General features: G+C 49.6%; 1 protein-coding gene across 2 annotated transcripts in view; it reads left to right on the top strand.

Moving 5' to 3' along the window:
• The window catches only part of MARCHF7 (membrane associated ring-CH-type finger 7), a 263,235-nt gene that overhangs the window by 124,836 nt on the left and 113,049 nt on the right, over positions 1 to 25,350 (top strand). For both annotated transcript variants that reach the window (XM_078681680.1, XM_078681681.1), the window contains exon 7: positions 21,514 to 21,683. In XM_078681680.1, coding sequence (XP_078537806.1) covers positions 21,514 to 21,683 — 170 coding nt within the window. The remainder of the gene's footprint in view (positions 1 to 21,513; positions 21,684 to 25,350) is intronic.

The raw sequence follows: 25,350 nt of genomic DNA, 5'->3' as shown, positions 1-25,350 counted from the left end.
CGCCTGTCTGCTTTCATGGATGACTCATGTTGGTCTGTGAATGCCCAGCCAATGACTGTGTAAAGCTGGGAGGCCCAATAGCAAAATGTAAGGCCTGGGAGGCAGGTCCTAGAGTCGGCCCTCCCTCATAACCCCATGCACTGGAAACAGCCATCCCAGAGCAGTAGACTAGGTTACCCGTCCGCCTTCCAAGGGAAACGGTTTGGAAGCTTGCATTGCATATTCAGTAATACATAGAGAACATTGGGTAGCGGGACTATTTTTGAAGAGGGATGTCATGTAGGTCTCGTATCATTTCAGATTGCAGGATTGCAGAAACCTTCTATCCATTGCGAGTCTTGACACCACTCTCCTTTGGGGTTTCACGACATGAGGGGAAACATCACTTGATTTACCGGACCTCTCTGACTTCCTCTCTGCTGGCTCTCCAGGCCAGCAGTTTACTCACCTTGTTACCCACCTTGTACACTGTTTTCCTCAACAGTATTGTATGGCGTTTTAGATTCCGAATGGATTTTCCCCGATTCATACCCTTATATAGGAATAGAAATCAAGCCCTTATTTAGGCATAACCCATGCTACCCAAATACAGGCATGGCTACTTCCATCCGTTCACTAAACGTCACAACGATTTCTTGGAAAACCAGCTTAAGCCGTTGGGGACTTCCCCTTGCTTGAATATTGATTCCTCCAAGAACTCCATTAGTTTTACAATGAACATCTATTCCTTAGGGGTTCATTCATGACGTTCATATGCCCGACTTTACGCCAAACATGGCATTCCTAAACACCTTCAAGGTATAAATGTTCGAGGCATGTGGGCTGCTAAATTCATATCTTAGCATTAGATCGCCGCCTAGTGTTGGGCTCGGATGATTGCACATTGTTGTCCTGGAAGAGTCTTCGAAGTATCCTGAGATAGGTGGCTCCTCCCCTGGACTACAGTGCGCATGGGCATCGGCTCCATCCCCAGATTGTTTTTTTCCGCCATTGGGTTCGGATGTGGTCTCGACGTCTTACTGTCGGAACCAAGTAAAACTAACTTTTAGCGGCCAAAAGGCCTCGATTTTCTTGCGTCGGTATTGTCTGCGCACGGTCTCGAGTCTTCCGTCTCTTGGAGCCGGAATAAGCGGAGTTTTCTTCGCTCTCGGAACTTTGAGGCCTTCTCATCGCGACACGACTGCAAGCCTTTTCGGACATGGAGCGGAGCCCGTTTAAGTACTGCCCGCTCTGTGGGTCCAAGTACCCACACATCGATCTACACCCCGTGTGTAACAAATGCCTTTCGCCTGACCACGACGACGGAAAGTGCAAGGCCTGTGCACAGTTCCGATCGAAGAAGACTCTCAAGCTTCGGCGCGCGGTGCGCATGGAAGCTAAACAAGCGGCACCGGATCCGGAGAACATCTTCGGCGACCAAGACGAAGAGGACCAGGGTCATCATCTCCAAATCTCCCCACCCGGGACGGAGGTCGAGGCGGATCCGGGAGACGACGACGGAGTCGCGGGTCCAGGCCTTGAATACGTCGACGAGGTAGGAGACGACGATGAGATTTATGGGGCCGCGGCGGATAGCTCAGCGGACGAGCTCTGCCCCGAAGGTTACGAGGATACCGACCGGGACACGGGATCGCCTGTCGGCCTTACCCAAGACCCGTTGCCGCAAGCCACAGCCCCGCCTTCGGGCCCGGCCACGGACTTACTTGCTGGGCAGACTGTTTCGAAACCGAAACCGAAACCATCGGGATCGACAACACCTAAAATGGCCGACCCGAAATCGAAACTGAAAGTTAAGGACTCGAGTGTCCCTAAGATGGCTGCCGTGCCGGTGAAACCGACGGCGCCTGCTACCCCATCGACTCCGTCGACCTCCGGTCCGCAGAAGTCGAGGAAGTCCGTCTATTCCGATGCTGCGAAATCGAAACCGACGCCAGACGAGGGGTCCTCCAAGAAAGATGGTCGGCACGGGACAGCGGCTCCGACGCCGTCAAAACCCGCCAAAGTCGGCTCCAAGGAGGCTACGCAGGCACACGGAAAGAAGTCTGTGCCCCGAACGCAGGAATCGGAGGCGGTACAGACGGGATCCGCGCCCAAGACGCACAAGGCCCACAAGGACGTCGGATCCGAGGGGAAAATCAGACCATCCTCGTCGGCGCCGACACAAACTGTGAGTGTGCCGTCCCCCATAGCCGACTCACTGAAAAGGATCAGGGAAAAGGCCTTTGCCCCGTCGGCTCCGATACCATCAACGCAGCCGCGAAAAGACACTCCAGAGAAGCCGTCTGGGAAACTTCTCTTTATTTTGCCGCCGAAGGAGGCGCCCAAGGCATTTTCAACCAAATCGGCACCGAAACAGGTGGTTTCTTCACCGACTGGCCCACTTCCACGTCAGGTGCTCGAATCCGAGGACGATTCGGCGCATTTCATCGACGCTGACACAGGCAAACTGACCCTCTATAAGAGGAAAATAACTTCGGAGCCAGTGGACCCCTATGTCATTCCACTAAAGAAGAAAAGGGTGCCCCTTGACGCCTCAGGCCTCACGGAACCAATCCAGCCTCCTCCGAGACGGAGCCCTACTCCCTCCCCAGACCACTCTGAGGGTGAGGGGTATGATGAGGACGACCAGTACAATTTCCCAATCAATGAACCTGATGTGCAACCGGATTCATATGATGACACTGGGGACCAGAACACCCAAGGTGCGGGGCAGGACCCGCAGCCTTTTAATGCACGGGCATCCCCGACTGAGGATTCAGCAGGTTTTCATGCCCTACTCGAAAGGGCGGCAGCCAATCACGATGTGGACATGCATGCCGACCCTGTGGAGGAAGACTTCCTTTTCGACACTTTTTCGGTCTCTGAAAGGACAGTAAAGACACTGCCTATGCTTAAAGGAGTCCTCAAGCATGCTGGGGACATATTTAAGGAGCCTACGAGAGCGAGAGTGGTCAACCCTCGCATTGAAAAAAAGTACAGACCTGCACCTGCGGACCCCGCATACATTCGGGGACAATTGCCATTGGACTCTCTTGTGGTCGCCAATGCCAGGAAACGTGCCAACTCCCAGACTACGGGTGAAGCTCCTCCCCCGGATAAGGAATCCAAAGTGCTAGAGGCAGGGGGCAAAAGAGTAGCTGCACAGGCATCAAACTTCTGGCGCATTGCCAATACACAGGCGCTCTTGGCGCGTTATGATAGGGCGCACTATGACACCCTAGAACAGATCGTACAACACCTGCCTCCACAGTTCCAAGAGGGCACAAAAATGCTTATCGAGGAAGGGAAGCTAATCTCAAACGCAGCCATCAAGTGTGCACTTGATGCTGCGGACACAGCTGCTAGGGCTATCAACACTAGCGTTATGCTGAGACGACAAGCGTGGCTCCGCATCTCAGGGTTTAAACCGGATATTCAGACGACAATTCTTAATCAGCCAGTCAATCCTGATAGTCTGTTTGGTCCGGATGTTGACACCACCCTAGAGAAAATAAAGAAAGACAGACACTGCTAAGTCTATGGGGGCCCTACAGTCACAGCAGTTTCGTGGCGGCAATTTTCGTCGCTCAGGTGCACGTGGAGTCACCAGAGGACAATTGGGTCAACAATCCCAGTTCACAAAAGGTGGGGCACAATCCTCGTTCACTTAACAGAACAAGGGAGGTTACAGGAATAACAGCAACAGAGGTCGCGGCAGAGGAAACAACAGCTCCCGCGCCTCTACTCCCAACAAACAGTGACTCTCTGTCACTGCCCCCCGACCACCTAACACCTGTCGGGGGGAGACTGCAGCGGTTCCTGCCCGTCTGGAGAAACATCACCACAGACAGGTGGGTGCGACAACTAATCCAGTATGGTTATTGCCTAGAGTTAAAGTCCACTCCACCCAACATCCCGCCAAGGCAACGGCCTATGTCCGCAGATCACTTGCTCTTATTGCAGCAGGAGGTAGTGGTGATGCTGCAAAAGGGAGCAATCGAGCTCGTGCCGGTGGGGGAGGAAGGCACAGGGGTATATTCCCTGTACTTCCTTATTCCAAAGTAGGACGGTTCTCTCAGGCCCATTCTCGATCTACGTCCCCTCAACCTGTACATACTATCGGAACATTTCCACATGCTTACACTGCAACAGATTCTTCCCTTGCTAAACCAAGGAGACTTCTTAGCAACCTTAGACCTCAAGGATGCTTATTTCCACATTCCACTACACCCGTCACACAGGAAATACCTCAGGTTCACTATTCAAGGCAGGCACTACCAGTTCAAAGTCCTACCCTTCGGAGTCACAACAGCCCCGAGGGTGTTCACAAAGTGTCTGGCGACAGTAGCGGCGCACCTCAGGAGGCAGAACATCCATGTCTACCCCTACCTAGACGACTGGCTCGTGCAAGCCAAGTCGGAGCAACAGTGCGCCGCAGACATGTCGACTACAATTCACCTTCTTCACGATCTGGGTTTCTCCCTGAACTACCCAAAATCGCATCTTCAGCCGGCGCATGTCCGGCAGTTTCTAGGCGCGACGATCAATACCCTGACGGCCATGGCTCAGCCAAACCAGGTCAGGATAGACAGCATGCAGGCTCTGATCCAAAGGTTCAGGCCTCAACACTCGCTTCCAGCGAGAGTGTTCATGCAGTTGATAGGCATGATGGCCTCCTGCATCTTCATAGTCCCTCACGCACGGCTACACATGCGCCCGCTCCAGGAGTGCTTAGCGAATCAGTGGACACAGGCTCGTGGGCAATTGACAGACCTAGTGTTGGTTACCAGTCGGGCATACGACTCTCTGCATTGGTGGACTCCACACAACCTTTGCAAGGGCCGACTGTTCCAAGAGCCTGTGCCGCAGATTATCCTGACAACGGACGCGTCTCTCCAGGGTTGGGGAGCTCATGTGCTCACTTACACAGTGCAGGGACTATGGACGACGCAGCAACAGAAGATGCACATCAACTATCTGGAACTGATGGCAATCTTCATGGCGCTCAAGTCCTTCATTGTACATCTGTGCAACAAAGTCGTGCTAGTCCGGACGGACAACATGACCGCGATGTACTACATTCAAAAGCAGGGAGGCACCCACTCGCCACAGCTGTCTCATCTGGCTCAGAGCATGTGGAAGTGGGCCATTCAGAGGAACATTTTCCTCATGGCAGAACACCTCCCAGGAAAGGACAATCAGATGGCGGATCTGCTCAGCAGATACAGCCATCAAATGCACGAGTGGGAGATACACCCGTCTGTTCTCCACCCGTACTTCCAGCAGTGGGGTCATCCGGAGATAGACCTGTTTGCCACAGCAGAGAACGCAAAATGCCAACTCTTTGCCGCCAGGTTCCCTCACCCACTGTCGCAGGGGAATGCGATATGGATGAACTGGTCAGGCAAATTTGCGTACGCTTTTCCGCCAGCCCCTCTAATACCGCTGGTCGCAAGAAAGCTAAGGCAGCACGAGATGACTCTCATCCTGGTTGCTCCAACGTGGGCGCGCCAAGCTTGGTACACCACGTTCCTCGAACTCTCAGTGGTGCCGCATCAAAGACTGCGCCTCACGCCCAGTCTTTTGACGCAGAACCATGGAGACATTCAGCATCCAGATCCACAACAGCTCAACCTGGCGATCTGGCTCCTGAAGTCCTAGAGTTTGGATACCTTAACCTACCTCCGGAGTGCATGCACATCATCAAGGAGGCGAGGAAACCAACTACTAGAGCATGCTATGCTGCAAAGTGGAAGCGTTTTGTCATTTACTGTACGGCCAATGACATCGACCCGCTAGATGCATCTATCCCCAACATCATCTGCTATCTGTTGCATCTTTACAAGTGCAATCTAGCGTACACTTCCATTCGGATACATCTATCCGCCATAGCGGCTTATCTCCAGAACAGGCAGCACCTCTCTGTCTTCAGGGTGCCTGCCATTAAAGCCTTCCTTGAAGGTCTGAAACGAGTCATTCCCCCAAGAACACCGCCAGCTCCGGTGTGGAACCTCAATGTCGTTCTCACCAGACTGATGGGACCGCCATTTGAGCCCCTGCACTCGTGTGAACTCCAGTTCCTTACGTGGAAAGTAGCTTTCCTTGTGGCTATTACGTCTCTGAGGCGTGTCAGTGAGCTGCAGGCGCTCACAATCCAAGAGCCATTCATTCAAATCCATTCAAATAGGGTAGTGCTACGCACTAACCCCAAATTCCTTCCGAAGGTGGTGTCACAGTTTCATCTAAACCAAACTATTGACTTACCAGCATTCTTTCAAAACCCGCAAACGGTGGCGGAAAGAATGCTCCATACCTTAGATGTACGGAGGGCGTTGATGTACTACATAGACAGAACACAACCCTTTAGAAAGACAAAACAACTCTTTGTTGCCTTCGCACCCCAACACAAAGGCAACCCAATTTCCAAAGCAGGGATAGCCAGGTGGATTGTTAAGTGCATCCAGATATGTTATCAAAAAGCCAAGCGCACTTTAACAATACCCCCCAGAGCGCACTCCACACGCAAACTGGGGGCATCCATGGCTTTCCTAGGGAACATTCCTTTAGAGGATATTTGCAGAGCAGCCACGTGGGTCACACCACATACCTTCACAAAACACTACTGTGTTGATGTGCATTCCAAGCAGCAAGCAGCTGTAGGACAGGCTGTTCTCAAGACACTTTTTCAGGTTTCTGCAGCTGGCACGGGCAACCGCCGCTGATGGAGGGACTGCTATGTATTCTATGCTAAGATATGAATTTAGCAGCCCACATGCCTCGAACTGAATATGCTACTTACCAGTATGCATCTGTTCTTGGCATGTAGGGCTGCTAACATTCATATCGCCCGCCCTCCTCCCCGGTGCCTGTCGCAGCTGCAGATATACTATTGTATTTATTCATTAGCATGGACATCTTTTACACTTTTCACTCCATCTTCTGCCACAATGGCGAAAAACAATCTGGGGATGGAGCCGATGCCCATGCGCACTGTAGTCCAGGGGAGGAGCCACCTATCTCAGGATACTTCGAAGACTCTTCCAGGACAACAATGTGCAATCATCCGAGCCCAACACTAGGCGGCGATCTAATGCTAAGATATGAATGTTAGCAGCCCTACATGCCAAGAACAGATGCATACTGGTAAGTAGCATATTCAATACCTTCACTTGCTATAGCAAGGCACGGTGGTTCGGAGCAGTTCGACCTACTTGCCCGCGCTGCTCGCTACTGCAAGTGCCGAAGGAAGCCGACTCTCCAGCTGACACAATGATCAGGAAGCTGCCCTCTCCTGCCGAGACTCCAGCTCCAGTGTTTCTGACTCCCCTTGCGGGGTGTTGGGAAATAGTCACCGAAACAGAGATTCCAGACCTCCTTCTAAAGGTATGAAGCTGATTAGAACCTAGAGAAACCTTTGGTAGATTCTTGGCAAAAACTAAACCTATGCTGAAGACCATACTTCTTCCCACGTACTAGAACTAGGTTAGGTACATTGGGGTAGGTGTTTTTTAGAAGCACCAGTTGAGTATTTTAGTCTGTTATTTATGTATCTATTTGTATATGGCTTAGAAACCATACAATGCTACTACAGTATTATTTTATAATACTATTCTCGCTATACGCAATAGACTTTGCATTCTGTCTAACGATTGTAGCAGTTCACCTCTCTTGCATGAGAAAGAAGACTGTTCAATAAACCTTTTATTGGAAACGCTAGTCTCACTATTTCTCTGCAACTCTGTTGAAACTAAGCATGCACGATTGAGTAAAATAGTTATCTATTGTTTCTGCGACTCTGAGAGATGTTCTTATTCTTGGGGAAACAAAGTTGTCATGTTTATGCGGTTGTAAGAAACTAATCCCTTGTGTATTCGAGGACGTTTCTAGTGACATCTGACCTGACACTCACTATTAAGTTTAGTATATTCGATAGAGACCTAATGACTTAAGTCCTACGTCAAATCTATGGGATATATTATTCCAATGCGCAGAACCTATTGGGAATGTAGGAACTACACTACGCAGGGCCCGGGCCTACACTTCCAAGGTTTGCTTGTAGACTTCCTGGGCCAGCGCCATAGCATTCCCTGTGTAGTTCCTTTCCATGCATGACCGCCTTTCCTCTACTTCTCGTAACCTTTGTTGATCTTTAGCCTTATTTTGTTCAGCCAACTGATCTTGCACTACCTTCTGGTAGGCCTCCAACTGTGTTTCTTCCTCGTCTACCCAGCACTCGTTGCCTTTAGAATGGGGTAGGGAACATTGTGGTCATGAGCTATTCAGTTGCGGGCTTCGATGAGGGCGTTTGCGGGCGAGTGACTACTCACCCAAAGGTTACTTAACTGGACGACGCGCCGTGCTGAATGTTGTCCCAGCGGAGGTTGACCGGAATGGCTGGGTTTTGTCCTGAGGCGACTAGGACAATTCCATGTTTGGGTAAGGGCTGCAGTGGAGCAGGGTAGCCTGCACTCTAGCGCGCAGCCACTGTGGCAATCGGCACAGGATGCTTCGAAGGCGGTGAGAACCTTCCAGAGGCTGCTCCCACAGTCGTTCAGCCGCCTAATAGAGTACAGAGATTGGGAGATAATCTGGAAGCTGGGTGAGAAGTCTGGTGGGAAGCCTGTAAAAACAGTTAGGGAAGAGTCCGTGGGGTAGGGGCAAAAGCATCTCGCCCCTTCAGGTCACGGTGACTCCCTCCCTCAAATCCATCAACAAAGTTTTGCCCAACCAGTAATGCAAATGGAAGAGCTTGTGGGAGAAGAGTGCGACCCAGAAGAATCCCAGAATGGGTAGTGGTAATACTACGTTGGTTAGCCGGTAAAGATACCCCGCCTAGTGACATTGGGAGTGTAGAAGCAGGTAACGTGCCTGACTAACACCTTAGCAGAAATTTCCAGGTACCTACGCAGAACAAATTCAATGTGTTGTCAGTAGGTGGGAGGGTCGTTCCTGCTGTGGGGTATCAACAGATGACAGAGACAAGGGGTCTAAATGGTGGGCGGTCGGAGGAGACTTTAGTCTCCATCCTCCTAGATTTAAAAGAGGAGATGGAAAAACAGGTTTAAGATATCGGAGGCCAACCAGGGCGATATTTAAGCTTCCTGGGCTGCGTTAGCACAAAAATTGGAAGTAGTGGTGCACTAGAGGAAGAGGTCGTCCTGATGAGAAAATATGTTGCTAAAAAAGCCACCGGTTTGAGCATGCTTTCTAAAGAGAATCTAGGATTAAGAGATGACCTGGAAAGGATCGAGAACCATTCATGAAGGAATAGCTTGAGGTTCTTAAACATCTTTGAGACTGAGGAGGGCACTAACATCATCGCACTCATAATCACGCTGCAAGAGATTCAGTTTTGAAACACAGGAGCAATATTAATCTCAGGCGGGGGGGGGGGATGTGTGTGTCCAAGATGGCGTTCGGAAAGTAGACTCAGTACTTGGCTCCACCGCACCAAGAACAAGAGTGGCGGTTCCCGGGGGAGCGGCTGCCCCAGATCAAGCACGGGAGCAGGACAAGTCTGGAGTCATCTGGGGTCATTCCTGAAGCCCTGCAGTGCAAATTGCAACCACGCAGCGGTTTCTGAGAAAAGCGGGAGCCGAGGGTGAATGTAAATGGCGCCCGCCTGATCTTAGCAGAGCTGTACGGAGACTAATTGAGGCCTTGTTGCTGATTTCGGACGGCGTCTAAGAAAAGTGGCCTTGTTTCCGCCGCTCCCTCTCTTGCAGTGCCCCCCCCCCCTGACATTAGAAAGAAGGGTGACCTGTGGGACGTTGTGTGAGTTCTGACACACCCCGTGGAGGTGAAGTGTGCCAGCCTGCCCGGAGGGGCCCGCATTGGGCCTGCCCCTTCCCCACATAGGAGTACACGAGGCCTCCGAATATACTGGGCACGAGAGGAGAGGTGGTGGACGGTGGACAAAGGAGGCGGCTGAGAACGGGCTGTCCCCAGAGCTACACCAAGCGCCGGGGCCCTCTGCAAGGCAACCTCCCCGCCTGCAGCGCGCCTACTCTACGGCAATGCTAAAGACCCAAAACTTGTCGACACAAGGTGGAAGTCTCCAGCGACCCGCAAGACCTAGGAGCTGTGCCTGGAGAAAGGAATGCTGGGACGGTAGGGGGGCCACTGCTGCAATGGGGTGGGGACCGCCACTAGACCACATACTCCTACTAGTAGGGAGAAAGTACTCAAGGGACCACGCGGGGGCCAGACTGCAACATAGGCAAGCTGATTACTCTGACTTTAACACCATAGTTCCCTATTGCACTGGAAGCGCACAGGGCACAGGACAGGGCCCCTCAACTTTGGCTGCCTCAAGACATAGCGGTCGCTGGGAATGCACCACAATGAGAGAGTGAGCGAGGAGCTGCCGGGGAACACTCTGGCAGGTGTCCAAGAGATGGTGTAGAGCGGGGGTCCTGGCCCCATTGCAGAATCAGAGCGGACAGTGCCACTACGACCCGCAGGGGTGAGGCCAGCTGGTGAAATAGGGTGGCCCCTCCCTACAAGGCGCAGAGTACGCAGAGCTTGGGTACAGGACGCCATAATGACTACCCCTAGGTGTAAGAGGGACACTGCAAGCATCGAAGACCTCCTACCAAGGGCATCACCAAGAAGGCTGGTGTTGCCTTAAACTCCCCGGACATGACAGAAGCTGTTGTGGCGATGAAGCACTAAGTGAACGAGGAAACCCTAATTACACGCGGGGTTCATGGAAGCCCTCTTTGGTACGCTGCGAGATGACATGGCGGCTCTCCGTAGGGAGCTCAAACGTCTGCGCCACGACATTGGGAAGCTGGAACAGAGGGTGGATTCCGTAGAACGCTCGGGGGATGCCAGAGAAGAGGAACTAGAAGAATACCGCAGTCCTAATGTAGCTCAGAGACCACAATGCTAACCTCCACGATCTTGAAAGTAGACCTCGCAGATCCAACATCCGTATCAAAGGTGTGCCATTGCAAGCGGACACGGGATGTTTGAAAGACTGCGTGTTGCTCTTATTCTGTCACATAGTACCGCTGGGAGAGACATCCTGCTGGACTGCACCCACAGAGCGGGACGCCCATCAACCTCTCCAGGCACCGTTCATGATATACTAGAGTGCTTACACACTTATAAGCAAAAGGAAGCAATCGGGTTGGTGGTGAGACCAACCCCATGTGCTCTTTGAGGGACGTAAAATCCACTTATATCGGGCTTGTCAAATGTCATGCTCCAGAGGCGTCGGGAAATTAAGCCGGTGATGAAATTTCTGAGGGACAAAGCAGTGCGGTATAAATGGAGCCATCCATCTCGTTTAGTCTTCGCATTGCAAGAAATCGATGGAAGCAACAAATATGTAAGCCAACAAAAACTGAAAGTATCGAAGAATGTTTGGCCCTCCTACAACAGCTCACGGTGCAACAACAGTCCCCCAAGAGAGAAACGGATTGATGAAGCTTCATGTGTCAATAGAGTCCTGTAACGGAGGTGGGCCTGCTCACCCTGGGGCATTTACCCACCTTAGCCACTGTTAGCAGCAGGAGCTGCAGACTTTATTTTATTTTTTATTTTTTTAAAGAACCTTTATTGTCATGATACGGAGATACAAACATGGGCCTACAACCAGTCCGGCCGGCCGCTATTCAAATCGATTAAAAAGTAATGTATTAGAAAAACACACAGCGGTCCGGAGGTCAAGAGCTGAGTAGCATCCAGGATATACCATACAATGAAAGTACCATGCGATAATAAGAATCTGAGACGGTTCATTTTGTAATAACGGAAAATAAAATAAGAATCAATGTCGCATAATCACACACATCCCTAATACAGCTAACTAAAGCAAGGATTTTACGCCAGTGATGTACATAGACTAAAAGGATGGGGGAGGGGGTATATGAATCAGGATAGATGCAATAGACACCAAGCAAGCATGGCGAACTAGCCCCACCCCCGAGGCGAAACACAATATGGGAGACATGGAAGACGACGACATCGAAAAAGGAAAAGGGCAAAGGGCCATAGAAACAAGATAGAACAAAATAACGAACCCATCCCCCAACCCCTGCAAAAGGCTACGGCCTACCCCCCCCCCCCCCCCCCCCCCCAGCAGCATGCCTGTCGCCCTAAATAAGAGACCCGAAATACAGAGAAGAAAAAGAGAAAAAGAAAAAATACAGGAGAAGGGCCCTCAATCCGGTCATCCGGCCCCTCCCACCTCCGCATGCAAAAAACGTAGAAACAGTAATGGTAAAAGAAGTACAGGTAGCAGCAATCACGTAGAACGCAATCAATGACAGCCCTGCTAAGCGCCCCTCAAATCACCATCAACCAGCCATGAGTCCCTCCATGTTCCAATCGAATTCACCCCTGGCCACGTTTGTCAATAGTACCAACGTTGAACCATCCCTCAAACGGTACACAAAGGGTCCGATTACACCGAGGGATCAGGCAATGTCGCCGCTCCATAGGACCCCAGCCACCGAAATTTCGCCGATGATGCATGGCGGAAGTCTGAGTGGAACAATGTCAACACCGCCAACAGTCTCGAGTCCGAACACCGTCCTGCCAGACACGGAAAGGGAAACACACGAAGCGGGAAGCGCCAAAACCCCGACTGGGCCGCCCAAGCCGTGTATCCATGCTGTTCCTCCACTTGCCGATCAGAGAAAGGCCCCGGTGAGACAATCACATGCGCCACAGATGCATCCACAGTAGGCTCATCAACCAAATCCATCCACGTCTCTAAGAATGTAGACTCATCCGGGGAATACGTCAATGAAGCAGAGGCAGACACAGTGGCGCCTCCTTGAGAGCGATCCGTGCCGTTACAAGATGGCGGTACAACAATGGCGGCCATCCTTTGTCCCAAATCTCGGGCCTCCTGGATCAGGGCTGTCTGCAGGGTTGTTAGTGCAGCCAGTATATGTTTGGGCGTGGGCGGTTTCTCACATAGCCAGACCCCGGGGTTCTCTTGTGCACCGGATTCTCTGCCCGGGTGAGGGGTGCACGGGAAAACATCATCCGCCATTTCAGCTGTCACGTTCTCTTTCCCCTCCACCGCACCTCAGGAGCGGGCCCGACCCCCGGGATCAGCAGGATTCACAGCGGGATCTCAATAGTCAGGGCAGGCAGCAGAAAGGAGAGTCACCGAAAGGCTAAACAAGCTCTCCGCTGCCCGGGAGTCACCCACCGGTTCCCAGGGAGGGCTGTTAACATAACCGGGTATCACACCGAAGGGGAATTGGGCGTCATGGACTCTCTCCGTCCCGGCTATGTCGCACCTCCCGCAGGGCAACCCACTATTGGGGGTGGGTTGGTATCACCTCTTCCGGCTCGCATATCTCAGGTTCTCTCCGACCGGCTTCCCATCGCGACCAGAGGCCGCTGGCTTTGCAATCACGGCCGGACACTCCCCTCACTCAAGATCCCGGCCGCAGCACCTCGTAGGCTGCCAAAGAGACGGAGACAGTTCATCGGGTCTACTGCACGGTGGAGCCTCAAAAGCAGATGGTAAGTGAACGCTTCCCTTCACCTACTCAGATTAGCAAAAACTGCTCAGGTTTATCGCCAGGATATATGTGCAGGGCGGGAGGGCTCACGGAGCCAAGCGGTTATGCAGCCATCCCGATCGCCATCTTGGCTCCTCCCTTGCTGCAGATTTTCTTGCTCCTCATTGGTTTGCTGATGACCTACGACATGGACCCTCACTACAGAACTGCAAGTTTTACAGCAGTCTGTGTTTTGGTTTTCTTAATTGTTAACATTCCTATGCTAGTTACTTGTACACATACTTAGCACTCAAACAATGTCACACTATGGTAGGGGGGGGAGATAGGACTACAGGTGGCCGCGCGCAGGACCCAGAGAGCAACGTCACATTTCTATGGACATGATACGCATAGATAGCTTGAATGTGAGAGGCCTAAATTCTCTGACCAAAAGAATGGCTTTTATAACTCCGCTCAGGGCAACCCAGTGCGATACATGTCTCCTACAAGAGACTCATCTCCTGAAACAAGACTGAACTAGAATGCGCTTCAGATGGTTCGACTGCCAATTCTGGTTTTCCGGTCCTCCGGTCCAGCGTAAAAAAGCAGGGGTCGCAATGCTAGTGGCCACACATTTTCATGGAAAGTCTTAGGCACACAATCTGAGATTGTGGGACGACTGTTGTCCCTACGTATGTCCCTTTCAGACCACACATTCACAGTAGCCTCCAGCTATGCTCCTAACTAGCACCCAGGAGCCCTTCATACATCAGGCTATTGGCGGCGTCCTCACATCACCTGACTACAACCTCGTAATAGGGTGTGACTTTAACCTGGTAATGGATGCGTCACTCGACAGAACCCCCCCCCCCCCATTCCCCCCCAACTAACCCCCACGACCAGGGAACACAGATGTACACCCCACAGAGGACACGCTGGCTTAGAGGCCGGTCTGACAGACATATGGCGATCTCTTAACCCCACTATCCGGTCCTACTTTCTTCTCGGCTGCTCACCAATACTACGCCAGAATCGACTATTTTCTCACTTCGGCTTCATTGAACCCTAGAATAACCATTGAAGTAGCATCCCCCTCCGTCCATGCTCCCATACAGCTAGACTTGCACCTCCCGACTACACTCCGGTGCTGCAAATCATGGTATCTTAACCCTAAATTGCTTCATTGAACCCTAGAATAACCATTGAAGTAGCATCCCCCTCCGTCCATGCTCCCATACAGCTAGACTTGCACCTCCCGACTACACTCCGGTGCTGCAAATCATGGTATCTTAACCCTAAATTGCTATCTTCTACTGCGTCAGAGTTGGGGGATAGCCATAATAGATTATCTCAGTTAGACACTCCGCACTCAACAATAGCTGCGATCTGGGAGGCTTTGAAGGCAGTCATTAGGGGCACATATATTTCGATAGTAGCTAAACTAAATCAGGAACGAGTGTTGAAGACTAGCCTAGAAGGCACTGTGAAAGAATTGGAAGAGACGCATCAACGCATAGGCTTCCGTAAAGCAAGACGTCAAATGACTGTAGTGCGCAAACTACTTAGAGCAGTGGACCCAGACGCAGCAGAGTATGCGCTACTGCGAATGCGGCAAAAATCCATTGCAGGTGGGCAGAAAGCTGGAAAGTTGCTGACGCACAGGTTGCGGGCGCAGGTGCACTCTAGGCGCGTGCAGGGCCTCCTAAATGGGGGCCACCAGTAAATCACTAGGGATGAGGATATAGCCGAATTTGGTCGTTTTTATGTTCATCTGTACGGGGTGGATAAGCAATCCCCGAAAGATTGCACACACTACATAGCGCAGGCCCCTATAACAATGCTGCAGGACCCCCATGCAATGCCCCTGGAGAAAGACATAACTGAGCAGGAGGTGATGGACGCCATAGGGAGGCTCAAACTGGATGAGGTGCTGGGACAGGACAGATTTACAGCAGCCTTTTACAAGCAGTTTGCTTCACTGCTGTCCAGAGTGATTGCCAAGCTGTTTAACCCATTTAACGAGACAGGAAAGCGTCCGTAATCAGTGTGAACTGCGATACCTGTATTGCCAAAGCCCGGGAAAGACCCTCAACACTGTGCGTCCTACCGTCTCATCTCTTTGTTTAAATGTTGATACAAAGATATTCACAGGGATCCTAGAGTGCAGATTGGGTAGTTTAATACCTGGGCTGATTGAGCCAGAATAGTCAAGCTTTATTCTGGGCTGCACATGTGGGGATGACACTAAACGGCTTTTCCACCTACTGGACAAAATACAGCGCTCACAAAAGCCAACCTTGTTCCTGTCGACTGATGCCGAAAAGGCCTTTGATCGCGTCCATTGGCCGTTTCTGCGCACTGTGCTAGAGTTAGTGGGCCTAGGTCCGAGGTTCCAGTGGGGGATCTGGGCGGTTATGCAGAGCCAAAAACAATGGTCATGGTGCACACTCAGTCACCACTTTTCCCATTTCTAGGGGAAGCAGTCAGGGTTGCCCACTCTCACTGCTACTGTTAACGCTCTACATGGAGCCACTGGTGGACCGTATCCGGCACCACCCACAGATAGAAGGGGGTCTAGATGGGAGGCCAATCTAATAAAATAGCCTTGTATGCCAATGTGTTGCTGGCCCTCACAAATCCACGTCACTCACTGCCCCCGCTACTGAAAAACTTGCAGCATTTGGTGAGGTCTAGGGTTTTAAGGTGGTGAGATATCAGTGTTCAAGATGACCTTGTTGTAAAAAATTCTCTACCTCATGCAGTTGATGCCGTTGAAGCCCCCGTGCCCATTCTTAAAAAGTTACAAGCTGCTCTTGAGTCCTTCATCTGGGGTGGTAAGTGGGCCAGTATGGTGAGAGAGCGGACTTATCTTCCCATAGCCAAAGGGGGTTTTGGGGAGGGGAGGGTGGGGTGGGATGGGGGGTTAGGCATACCGAACCTAGCAAGATACGATCGGCCGCGCAATTGCGCTATATGGTAGAATGGTACCGTCCATTGACTGATAAGCACTGGTGCTTCCTAAACCAGACGGTGGCTGGTATCCACATTTGGAAAATTCCATGGCTCCCGCGCAAACACCGCCCACCAAGTATTGACATTTCGTCTGTAGTCGGGGCTACTATGGGGTTTCGGATAAGGTATGCTCTTTCAAACAACTCTCCACGCAGATTTCCCCACTCGCACCAATCATAAGAAATCCAGATTTTCCACAGGCCACGCAGGAGAAAGCCTTTAAACACTGGCAGGAGGCCAATTGTAAGTGAATCGGAGACTTGTACGATGTGAGGGGTCTGTTAGACTTTAAAGCAGTCCAGCAAGACTTTGGGCTCCCGCATTCAGAATATTGGCGCTATCTGGCAGTTCGCCACTGGGTGACTCCCCGAAATCAGGCAGCATGCCAGTAGGAAGCTGACGCTGTTCGAGCGCTAGCTTTTGTCCAGAAAAGAAGACTGCCGTATTCTATCCGACATATACACTTTTTCAAACACTCAGATCACCCCGCTGCAAACACCGGCTAGGAAGCGGTGGGAGCAGGAATGTAAGCAGAGCTTCACTGACGAGGAGTGGGTAACATTTTACACTGCGCACGTACATCTGCCACCAGCGCATCGGGCAAGGAGCTTCTTTTGAAGCTCACCCACTACTGGTATTACACCCCAGCGCGACTGGCAAAAAGGGAGAGGGGACACATGCTGGCGGCATTGCGCCTAATCCAGTAGACTCACCCACCTGTTAAGGTATTGCCCAAAACTACACAAATATTTGAAGGAAGACCTGGTGGATATCGATCAGATGTTCAACACTGAAATACCTGGTTTCCCCAGTTATGTCCTGCTAGGGCTGCCCAATACACAAACCTACCCATTACACTCTAACAAAGGAAATGCTACCACCTTAGCGCTGTGCGCGGCAAAGCAAGTCCTGTTATCAAAATGGGGCACTGATTTTATCCCAAGTTCAAGAAAAGATGGGGAACATGTATGAAACACCTCTCTGGAGTTTATCAGGAACTTGAGTACACAATTTAATTGCAGATCACACCCGCTAGTTCCGTGGCCGATTCTGGAAAGGAGGAAAAGTGACCACCTATTGACGAGAAATGAGCGTGTACTGTTAGTTATTGTTTGTTGATTGTCTGATTATGCTTATCACAACTCCCTTCCACTGTACCTTTACCGCCGCTTCATTTTTCCCTCCTAAATACTGCTACCTCACTGACCAGTGGATATAGGCAATCGGAATTGTACACACCAAAAAAGCCAATAAAAAGTTCTAATCTGAAAACCTTATCAAAGTCAGAAGCCAAGAAAGATCCTTGTGAATTTTCGCTCATACTCTGTTAAGAATGTGATACTGACTGCCAACCTTAGAAATGGCCCGTTCTAGGCAATTACACATTCTCTATCAGGTCGGATGTATGCCGGGCAACAGATCGGAAGCAGTGGAAATTGGGCAAAAGAATGGAGGAGCTGCACAGGCTTCGGGCAAAAGGACAACTGATATTTCTGCAATGCTCTGCCCCTTCTCAGCTCACCCCCAATACAGAAACTTGCCTACTAGGTGGTCATGTGGTCTCAAAAAACTATAATACACTCAAACCCATTCCACTACCCCAGTACAAAAGTGGACTTCCTACTTTACAACCAAAAACCTTGCACCCCTGGAGTAAAGCACCTGGGCTAAGGTGGGATCACTTACTCAACACAAACTAATACCATTCCTAGCCCAGACCAGAGTTATTTTTTTGCAGCACAATGCTTCGACCACAGCAAAACTGTTTTGATTAAAATGGAAGGATGCCAATATATGCTGGGGATGCGACTTGGTGACGAAGAGCATATGTTCTTCTCATGCCTTTGTTACAGAGAATTTTCAATATAGCTATTCTGCTTCTGTAGGAAAGTGGGTTTCTGTTGCAGTAAACCCCCTCCCCCCACATCCCCCCATGCCACTTTTCTAATGCTCTTTGACTTTGTGCCCTGGGTCCCTGCCAATCATGTTCCTAGGGCATGTGTTTCCTAAAACTGTACCTTTGTACCCCCAATTGGCACCTCTCTGGCCACATGCAAGTCCCTTGTAAAAGGTACTATGGGTACCAAGGGCACTGTGACGAGGGAAGGCGTCTAAGGGCTGGAGCACATATTGTGCTACCCTTAGAAGTCCTGTACCTTAACACACACACCCACCCCTTGCAGCCTACTGCCTATGGTATAGGTAAGACACCCAAGTGGTACTGTTGCACGAGTACTGTACCCCTACAGTGTCTTAAGTCTTTTCTTAGACATTGTAAGTTCAGTAAAGCTATAAAGAGTATAAGGTCTGGGAGTTTGTCATTATGAACTCCACAGCTCCATAATGGTTTAACTAAATTCTGAGAAGTTTGGTAGCACACTTTTCAGCATAATAAACTCATGCTGATGCCAGTGTGGGATTTATTATACCATGCACTCGGAGGGCATCTTAGAGATGCCCCTTGAAAAACGACGGGCCTCTAGTGGCTTCCCTGACTAGTAAACACCAGCCTGCCACCACAAGACATGTTTCTGGACCCCTGGGTTGGGAGCCTTGGCTCCTTGGGCCCAGAAACAAAGCCTTTCCTGGGCGGAGATGGTCACACCTCCCCTAGGTCCGGAAGAGTCATCTGTGGTAGGGGAGCTTCAAAGGCCTTGCCGCCTTTGTAACGCGAGGGGGCAGGCGAGGTGAAGCCCACTCTTTAGTGCCCGCCATCTTGCAGATGGCAGGCACTCTCCAATCCGTGTTAGGCATTGTGCCCACCAAGGGTGTAGCCCATTGGCTAGTTACCTAGAAACCCCTCAAACACCCACTAGATATAGTATTTAGGGGGCAACCCTGAACCAAGAAGGCAGATTCCCACAACCTACAAAGACTAAGGACAAAAGAAGTCTCCCAGCAGAGGAGACTGCAGAGAACTGACTTTGTCCCATCCCTACTGGCCCCTGTGCAGTTTCCAGAGATCCTGTGCGGAGTCAACTTATAGTACAGCCAGCCACCTCCAGACCCCTGGGAAGACTGATTGCCTTCAACAAAGACCGGATCTCCTGTTAACAGCAGCCCTGTTCAAAAGAATCTTCAAAGACACTCCGAGCCTTCCGAAGACAAGGTAACCCGACACCTACCGCCCACCGGTCCCAGGTAGTTCCCCAGCACTCAAGAGTCCGAGTCCACCGTGGGTTGACCACTCCAGGACTCCGCGACATCGCCTGCAGCCTCTGCATGGAGACCCCCCAACAGCGGGTGACCCGATAAGGTGAAATCCGATCTCAAAAGGCACCCATGCATCCAGCTGCCCTGTGCCTTGGAGAAGAGGACCTGAGGTGCACCTACGTCCCGAGCCCTCCAACTTCCCTGCCCAGCTGTTGGTTCCTCCCGGAAGACTTCCTGGACCAAGCCTGCAGCCAAAATCGGCAACTCCCATTGAAAACCAGGCACCCAACGCCGAACCAGCATTCTGCACCGGCTGCCCCTGTGCCGCTGTGGGTGCCCTTTGTGTGCTAACTTGGAGACCCCTTTGCCTGAGCTAAACCCAAGGAGCTTTTCTCCCACATCAAAGTGATGTGCCTGTCAGCAGCCACCAAGCGGATGCCCCCGGTCCCCCATTGGATAACATTGGGCCTCAGCAATCTACACCCAGCAATCCCTAGTGCCTCTCAGGGTGTTTTGTGAGTGCATTCTTGACCCTGGTTGAACCCTGGTTCTAACCCCAGAAACCCAACTGCCACAACCAAGTACTTACCTTTAAGCCGATTACTTAATTTCCTGCCATAGGATTGCATTGACTGCTTTTTGCTGAAAAAAGTTCTTAAGTGTGGAGTTGGAAATTGTACTTCAGAACTTAAACTGTATGTTTACAAAAACCGACTTTCTTACCTTTTTATTTAGGAAATTTCCCAGTGTGAGATCTAGGCATATCACACTGGGTAGAAAAAACAATCTGAAAAGTAATCACAAATTATCTGAAAGTAATTTAAACTGTTTCTGAACATTTGACCTCCTTGTATCTACATTCAACTGCATTAAACTGTATCATCAGAATAGTACTATTTTTACTTACCTGCAACAAGTCTCACTAGGTTCTAAAATAGAATACTACAAAAATATTTTTATTCAAAAGAATCTGTCGGAGTTCAGTCTTTTGAGTGTTTGAAATTGTTTCTTGCCCGTGTGTACAATAAAAGCCTAACCTTACCCTCTGATAAAGGCTTACTGCTTGCCCACACTACCACAAATAGAGAGTAAGGTATTATCTGCTTTTATCTCTGTAAGCCTTTGGGGATCCCCTGGACTCTGTGCACACTATCTTACTTTGGTATAGTACATACAGAGCCAGCTTCCTTTCTGATGCTCCTACTAGGAACTTAATTGGCAGATTCCCCATTTGACCTCCTTGACAGATATTTCTCTCCTTAACCTTTTACTTACCATTGGTATTCAGTTAATGTTGATCAATTGGAAATCTAGTAACCATGTATCTTACCACACCTGGTGGGCCTGGGTGACCTAGCTAGGGAGTACACATTTAACCCAATGTAATAATAAAGATTACCTGGCAACCTCTCTGCACATCTGGAAAACGCTGGATCGCTTTATTCGCAACACTCTGCCCTAGAAGGACATTTGCCAACTCTCCTCTAGGTCAATAGGTACATTATAGTCTAAAATCTCCAAACACTATATAAGCTTTCTACACCTCTAATGAAGTATCACATGTCCCCGCCCCAACCTTATACAGAATGTTAGACACGCTTGTAGATTGTGTACATCTTGCATACAGGCTTGTTTACCTACACCAAGACTCAAATCTCTCCCACAACTCAAGACAAACCGCTGCTATAATCTATGGATAACAGGTTTTGATGTATTCTACTACTGATTATAGGTGCACATTGATGTACAGAATATGCAAATTGTAAATGTTTAATTTAATCTTTTCTTCTCCCTCCTTGTTGCTTTCTGTACCATTTCCTCTTAATTAAAAGTAAAAACAAACTTTTAAGGCTGTTTTGTTGGATTTGTAACTATTGTAGTTTTAATGCTTTGCTTACAGCCTTCTTATGGAAGACTCTGAAGAGGAGGAAGGTGATATCTGTAGAATTTGTCAAATGGGAGCTTCAACATCAAGTAACCCTTTAATAGAGCCATGCAAATGTGCTGGAAGCCTCCAGTATGTACATCAGGATTGCATGAAGAAATGGTTGCAAGCAAAAATAAATTCTGGTAAAGATTTCTTAAACATTTTAACTATATTTAATCTGATGTGTGAAATGTATGTGATGAAGTGATATTATTATTTGTGAACACTCCAATATCTCCACCTTGGTGCAGGTTCCATGAACACTCTGTTCGAGGCATATGAGCTGCAGAGTGTACACTTAGCATTAGATCGCCACCTGGTGTTGGGGTCGGATGATTGCAGGTTGTTGTCTTCTTGGAAGAAGTCTTTCTAGTCACGAGATAGGTGACTCCTCCCTTGGACAATACTGCGCATGGTCGTAGACTCCATCCTCAGATTGTTTTTTTCTGCCACTGGGTTCGGATGAAAGTTCTCCGCTCCGGCTAGAAAAACTTTTCCAGCAACTTCGAAGCATAAAAACTTTATACAAACAATATCGACATCCGGTGCATCGACGCGGGCCGTTGCGCCTATAGGTGCCGTGCGGCCTACACCTCATGGACAGGACTCCGTTCAAGAGATACCCGGTATGTCGAGCAAAATTTCCTCATAGCGATCATCACGAGGTCTGCAACCTGTCTATCGCCAGATCACGACGAGTCGACCTGCACAGCTTGTGCATCCTTCCGATCGTAAAAGGCCGTTCGGGATCAGAGGGCGTGTCGCCACAAGATGAGGAGATCGGCGCCCGCACCGGAGGACATCTTCGATGACTAGGTTCCACTCTTCCCAGAAGAAGATTCGCCTGACCTCCAGATCGTATCAGAGGCAGAGGACTCGGATGACTCGATTCCATCTCGTCAACCCATGAGTACTCTTACCCCTGCACCACAGACACTGCCCAAGCCAAAGGCAACGGTCAGCACTCCGCCCAAGGGGCCCAGTCGAGACCGAAATATTCCCTCAATCGCCCCGCCTTCGGGCTCGGCTCCGAGGAAAACTGCGACGCCTTCCGGTGCCTCGGCACCGAGCAAACCACACATGCCAATTCCACCTCTTCCATCGGCACCAAAGCACAAACATCTTTCGACACCGAAGGATTCTTCGACACCAAAGCCAAAACACCCTTCGGTACCAAAAGACAAAGATCCTTAGACACCCACGCCTAAAGACTCATTGGTACCGAAGCCAAAAATTGTACTGGATCCGAAAGAAGCTCCGGCTCCGAAACCATACGGTTCCAAGAATAAAGATGGAAAACCAAGCGTCAGACGCCTCAAAGGCAATGAGACCTGCTTCCAATCCAAGAACTCAGTACCGAAGACTGCAAGGCCTGATTCAGAGTCCCCTAAACCCTCAGACAAGCCTACTAAACCAAAACCACCTTCGACACCGAAAAATTTGCCACAGAACACTGTAACGCCTCCTAAAGCAAAAGACACAAAAAAAACCTCTATTGGCACCGAAAAAACTGACGCCAAAGAAGGATGTAGAGGAAGAAGAACTGTTTAGACCAGATCCTAAACAGAAGGTCTATATCATGGGTACTCACAAACTTTGTCGGGGCCAAAATTACAGTGTGGTTTGTGGCCGAGGGCCGCACCAGTAGGGGCGGGATCAGTGGGGGGGGGGGGTGGCGGGACTAGAGTAAAAAAAACCTGTTTCAGGACATTATGCAATGCTGTATTTCAAAAGCAGATGCAACTACAAAGAGCACATTTTGACAATACATTTTTATTAGTAGACAATAGCAATCTTAAGAGGCATTGCATAGCTTCATACACACTTTGACCCCAATTCCAACACACTCTCTCTGTCAGTCTCTCTCTGTCAGTCAGTCTGTCTGTCAGCCAGTCAGTCTCTCCGTCAATCAGTCTGTCAGTTTCTCTCTTTCTTTCTCTGTCTGACTCTGTCTCTCTCCCTCAGTCCATCTCTCTCCCTCAGTCCATCTCTCTCCCTCAGTCCATCTCTCTCCCTCAGTCCATCTCTCTCCCTCAGTCCATCTCTCTCTCCCTCAGTCCATCTCTCTCTCCCTCAGTCCATCTCTCTCTCTCCCTCAGTCCATCTCTCTCTCCCTCAGTCCATCTCTCTCTCTCCCTCAGTCCATCTCTCTCTCTCCCTCAGTCCATCTCTCTCTCCCTCAGTCCATCTCTCTCTCTCCCTCAGTCCATCTCTCTCTCTCCCTCAGTCCATCTCTCTCTCCCTCAGTCCATCTCTCTCTCCCTCAGTCCATCTCTCTCTCCCTCAGTCCATCTCTCTCTCCCTCAGTCCATCTCTCTCTCCCTCAGTCCATCTCTCTCTCCCTCAGTCCATCTCTCTGTCAGAGTCACTCTGTCAGTCAGTCTCTGTCAGTCAGTCTCTGTTCAGTCTCTCTCTCTGTCTCTGTCTCTCATAGTCAGTCTCTCTCTTTAAGTCACTCTCTCTCTCCCTCAGTCAGTCAGTCTCTCTCTCCCTCTCGGTCAGTCAGTCTCAGCTAGTCTTGCTCTCTTTAAATAGCAGTATTTATCTACTATAAACAGACACGCAACAAAAGCTAAACATAGATTTTTAGATCGAACTCCGGCGATGTATACACAACTGACATGGATCGCCTGGGTAAAGGGCTTTAAGTGGGATGAAAAACCTGGGGGATCTCTAAAAGGGCCATGACCGATAAAATCAAGGGCATTGCTTAAAAACATGTAAACAAAAACCTGTGCTCAGCATTGTGTGCCACCCTACTGGTATTTTGCTTTTTTTCATGATATATCAGATACAACCAGTAACATTATACCTGCAACAAGTCAGGACTATTGGCTTTGCCAATGGTTGCTAGTTGCATAAGATAAATAAGCAACAACTATGGATTGTTGTATATAAATTATAATATTGAAAATTCTTCAGCTCTGAAAAGATGTGACAGTGAAAGAACTAAAACCAGTATATTTGAAATTACATCAAAATCTTTGTGCAATGATGCTACTGAAGAGAAGATTTTTTTTCTTCACCCTGAGGGCGAAAACAGAGACCCCGATAGTTAGTTGCATAAGATAAATAAGCAAGAACTATGAGTTTGTTGTATATAATATATAACATTGAAAATGCTTCATTTCTGAAATGATGGAACTGTGAACAAACTTGAACGAGCCTATTTGGAATTACATCAAAGGCTTTGTGCTGCTGTTGAGTTGAGATTTATCTAAGGGCGAAAATGGAGACCCAAGTGGTTGTTCGTTGCATAAGATAAATATGCAAAAACTATGGCTTTGTTGTATATAATATTGAAAACGCTTCAGGTCTGAAATGATGAGACTGAAAGAATGAAAACAGTTGTTTTGAACTGACAAAGGCTTTCTGAGCAGTAGTGCTGCTGCCGAGTTGGTATATATATATTTTTGCACCCTGAAGGCAAAAATGGAGCCCCAATAGCTATTCGTCTCAGCGCCTGCTTTGAAGCACCTGGCCCACTAAAACCCCTGCCTGTTATCTCTGGGAGAACGAACTCACATAAAAAGTAAATTTCAGCTGATGATTAACTCACAATTGGTCACAGAAAGCGGCAACAGCACCATCTACTTTCACGTTCACCTAAATTAATATGTAAAACCTAACCACTCGCAATAAATTCAAGAGAAATACATACATATCTCTGCCCAAGATTTTAAGCCCCCTCGAAAACAACAAAGGATATCTTTACCTTTTGTGTGGTGCATGAATAAGGACGTCTAGCAACAGAAAACCACAAAATATGGCCAGCAATGACAATGATGGCATTGGCTTAACTTAACTGCT

This window comes from Lissotriton helveticus, chromosome 3_1 (genome assembly GCF_964261635.1).
Source record: "Lissotriton helveticus chromosome 3_1, aLisHel1.1, whole genome shotgun sequence".
In the NCBI taxonomy this organism is placed as follows: Eukaryota; Metazoa; Chordata; class Amphibia; order Caudata; family Salamandridae; genus Lissotriton; species Lissotriton helveticus.
This window is presented reverse-complemented; position numbering and strand designations above follow the sequence as displayed.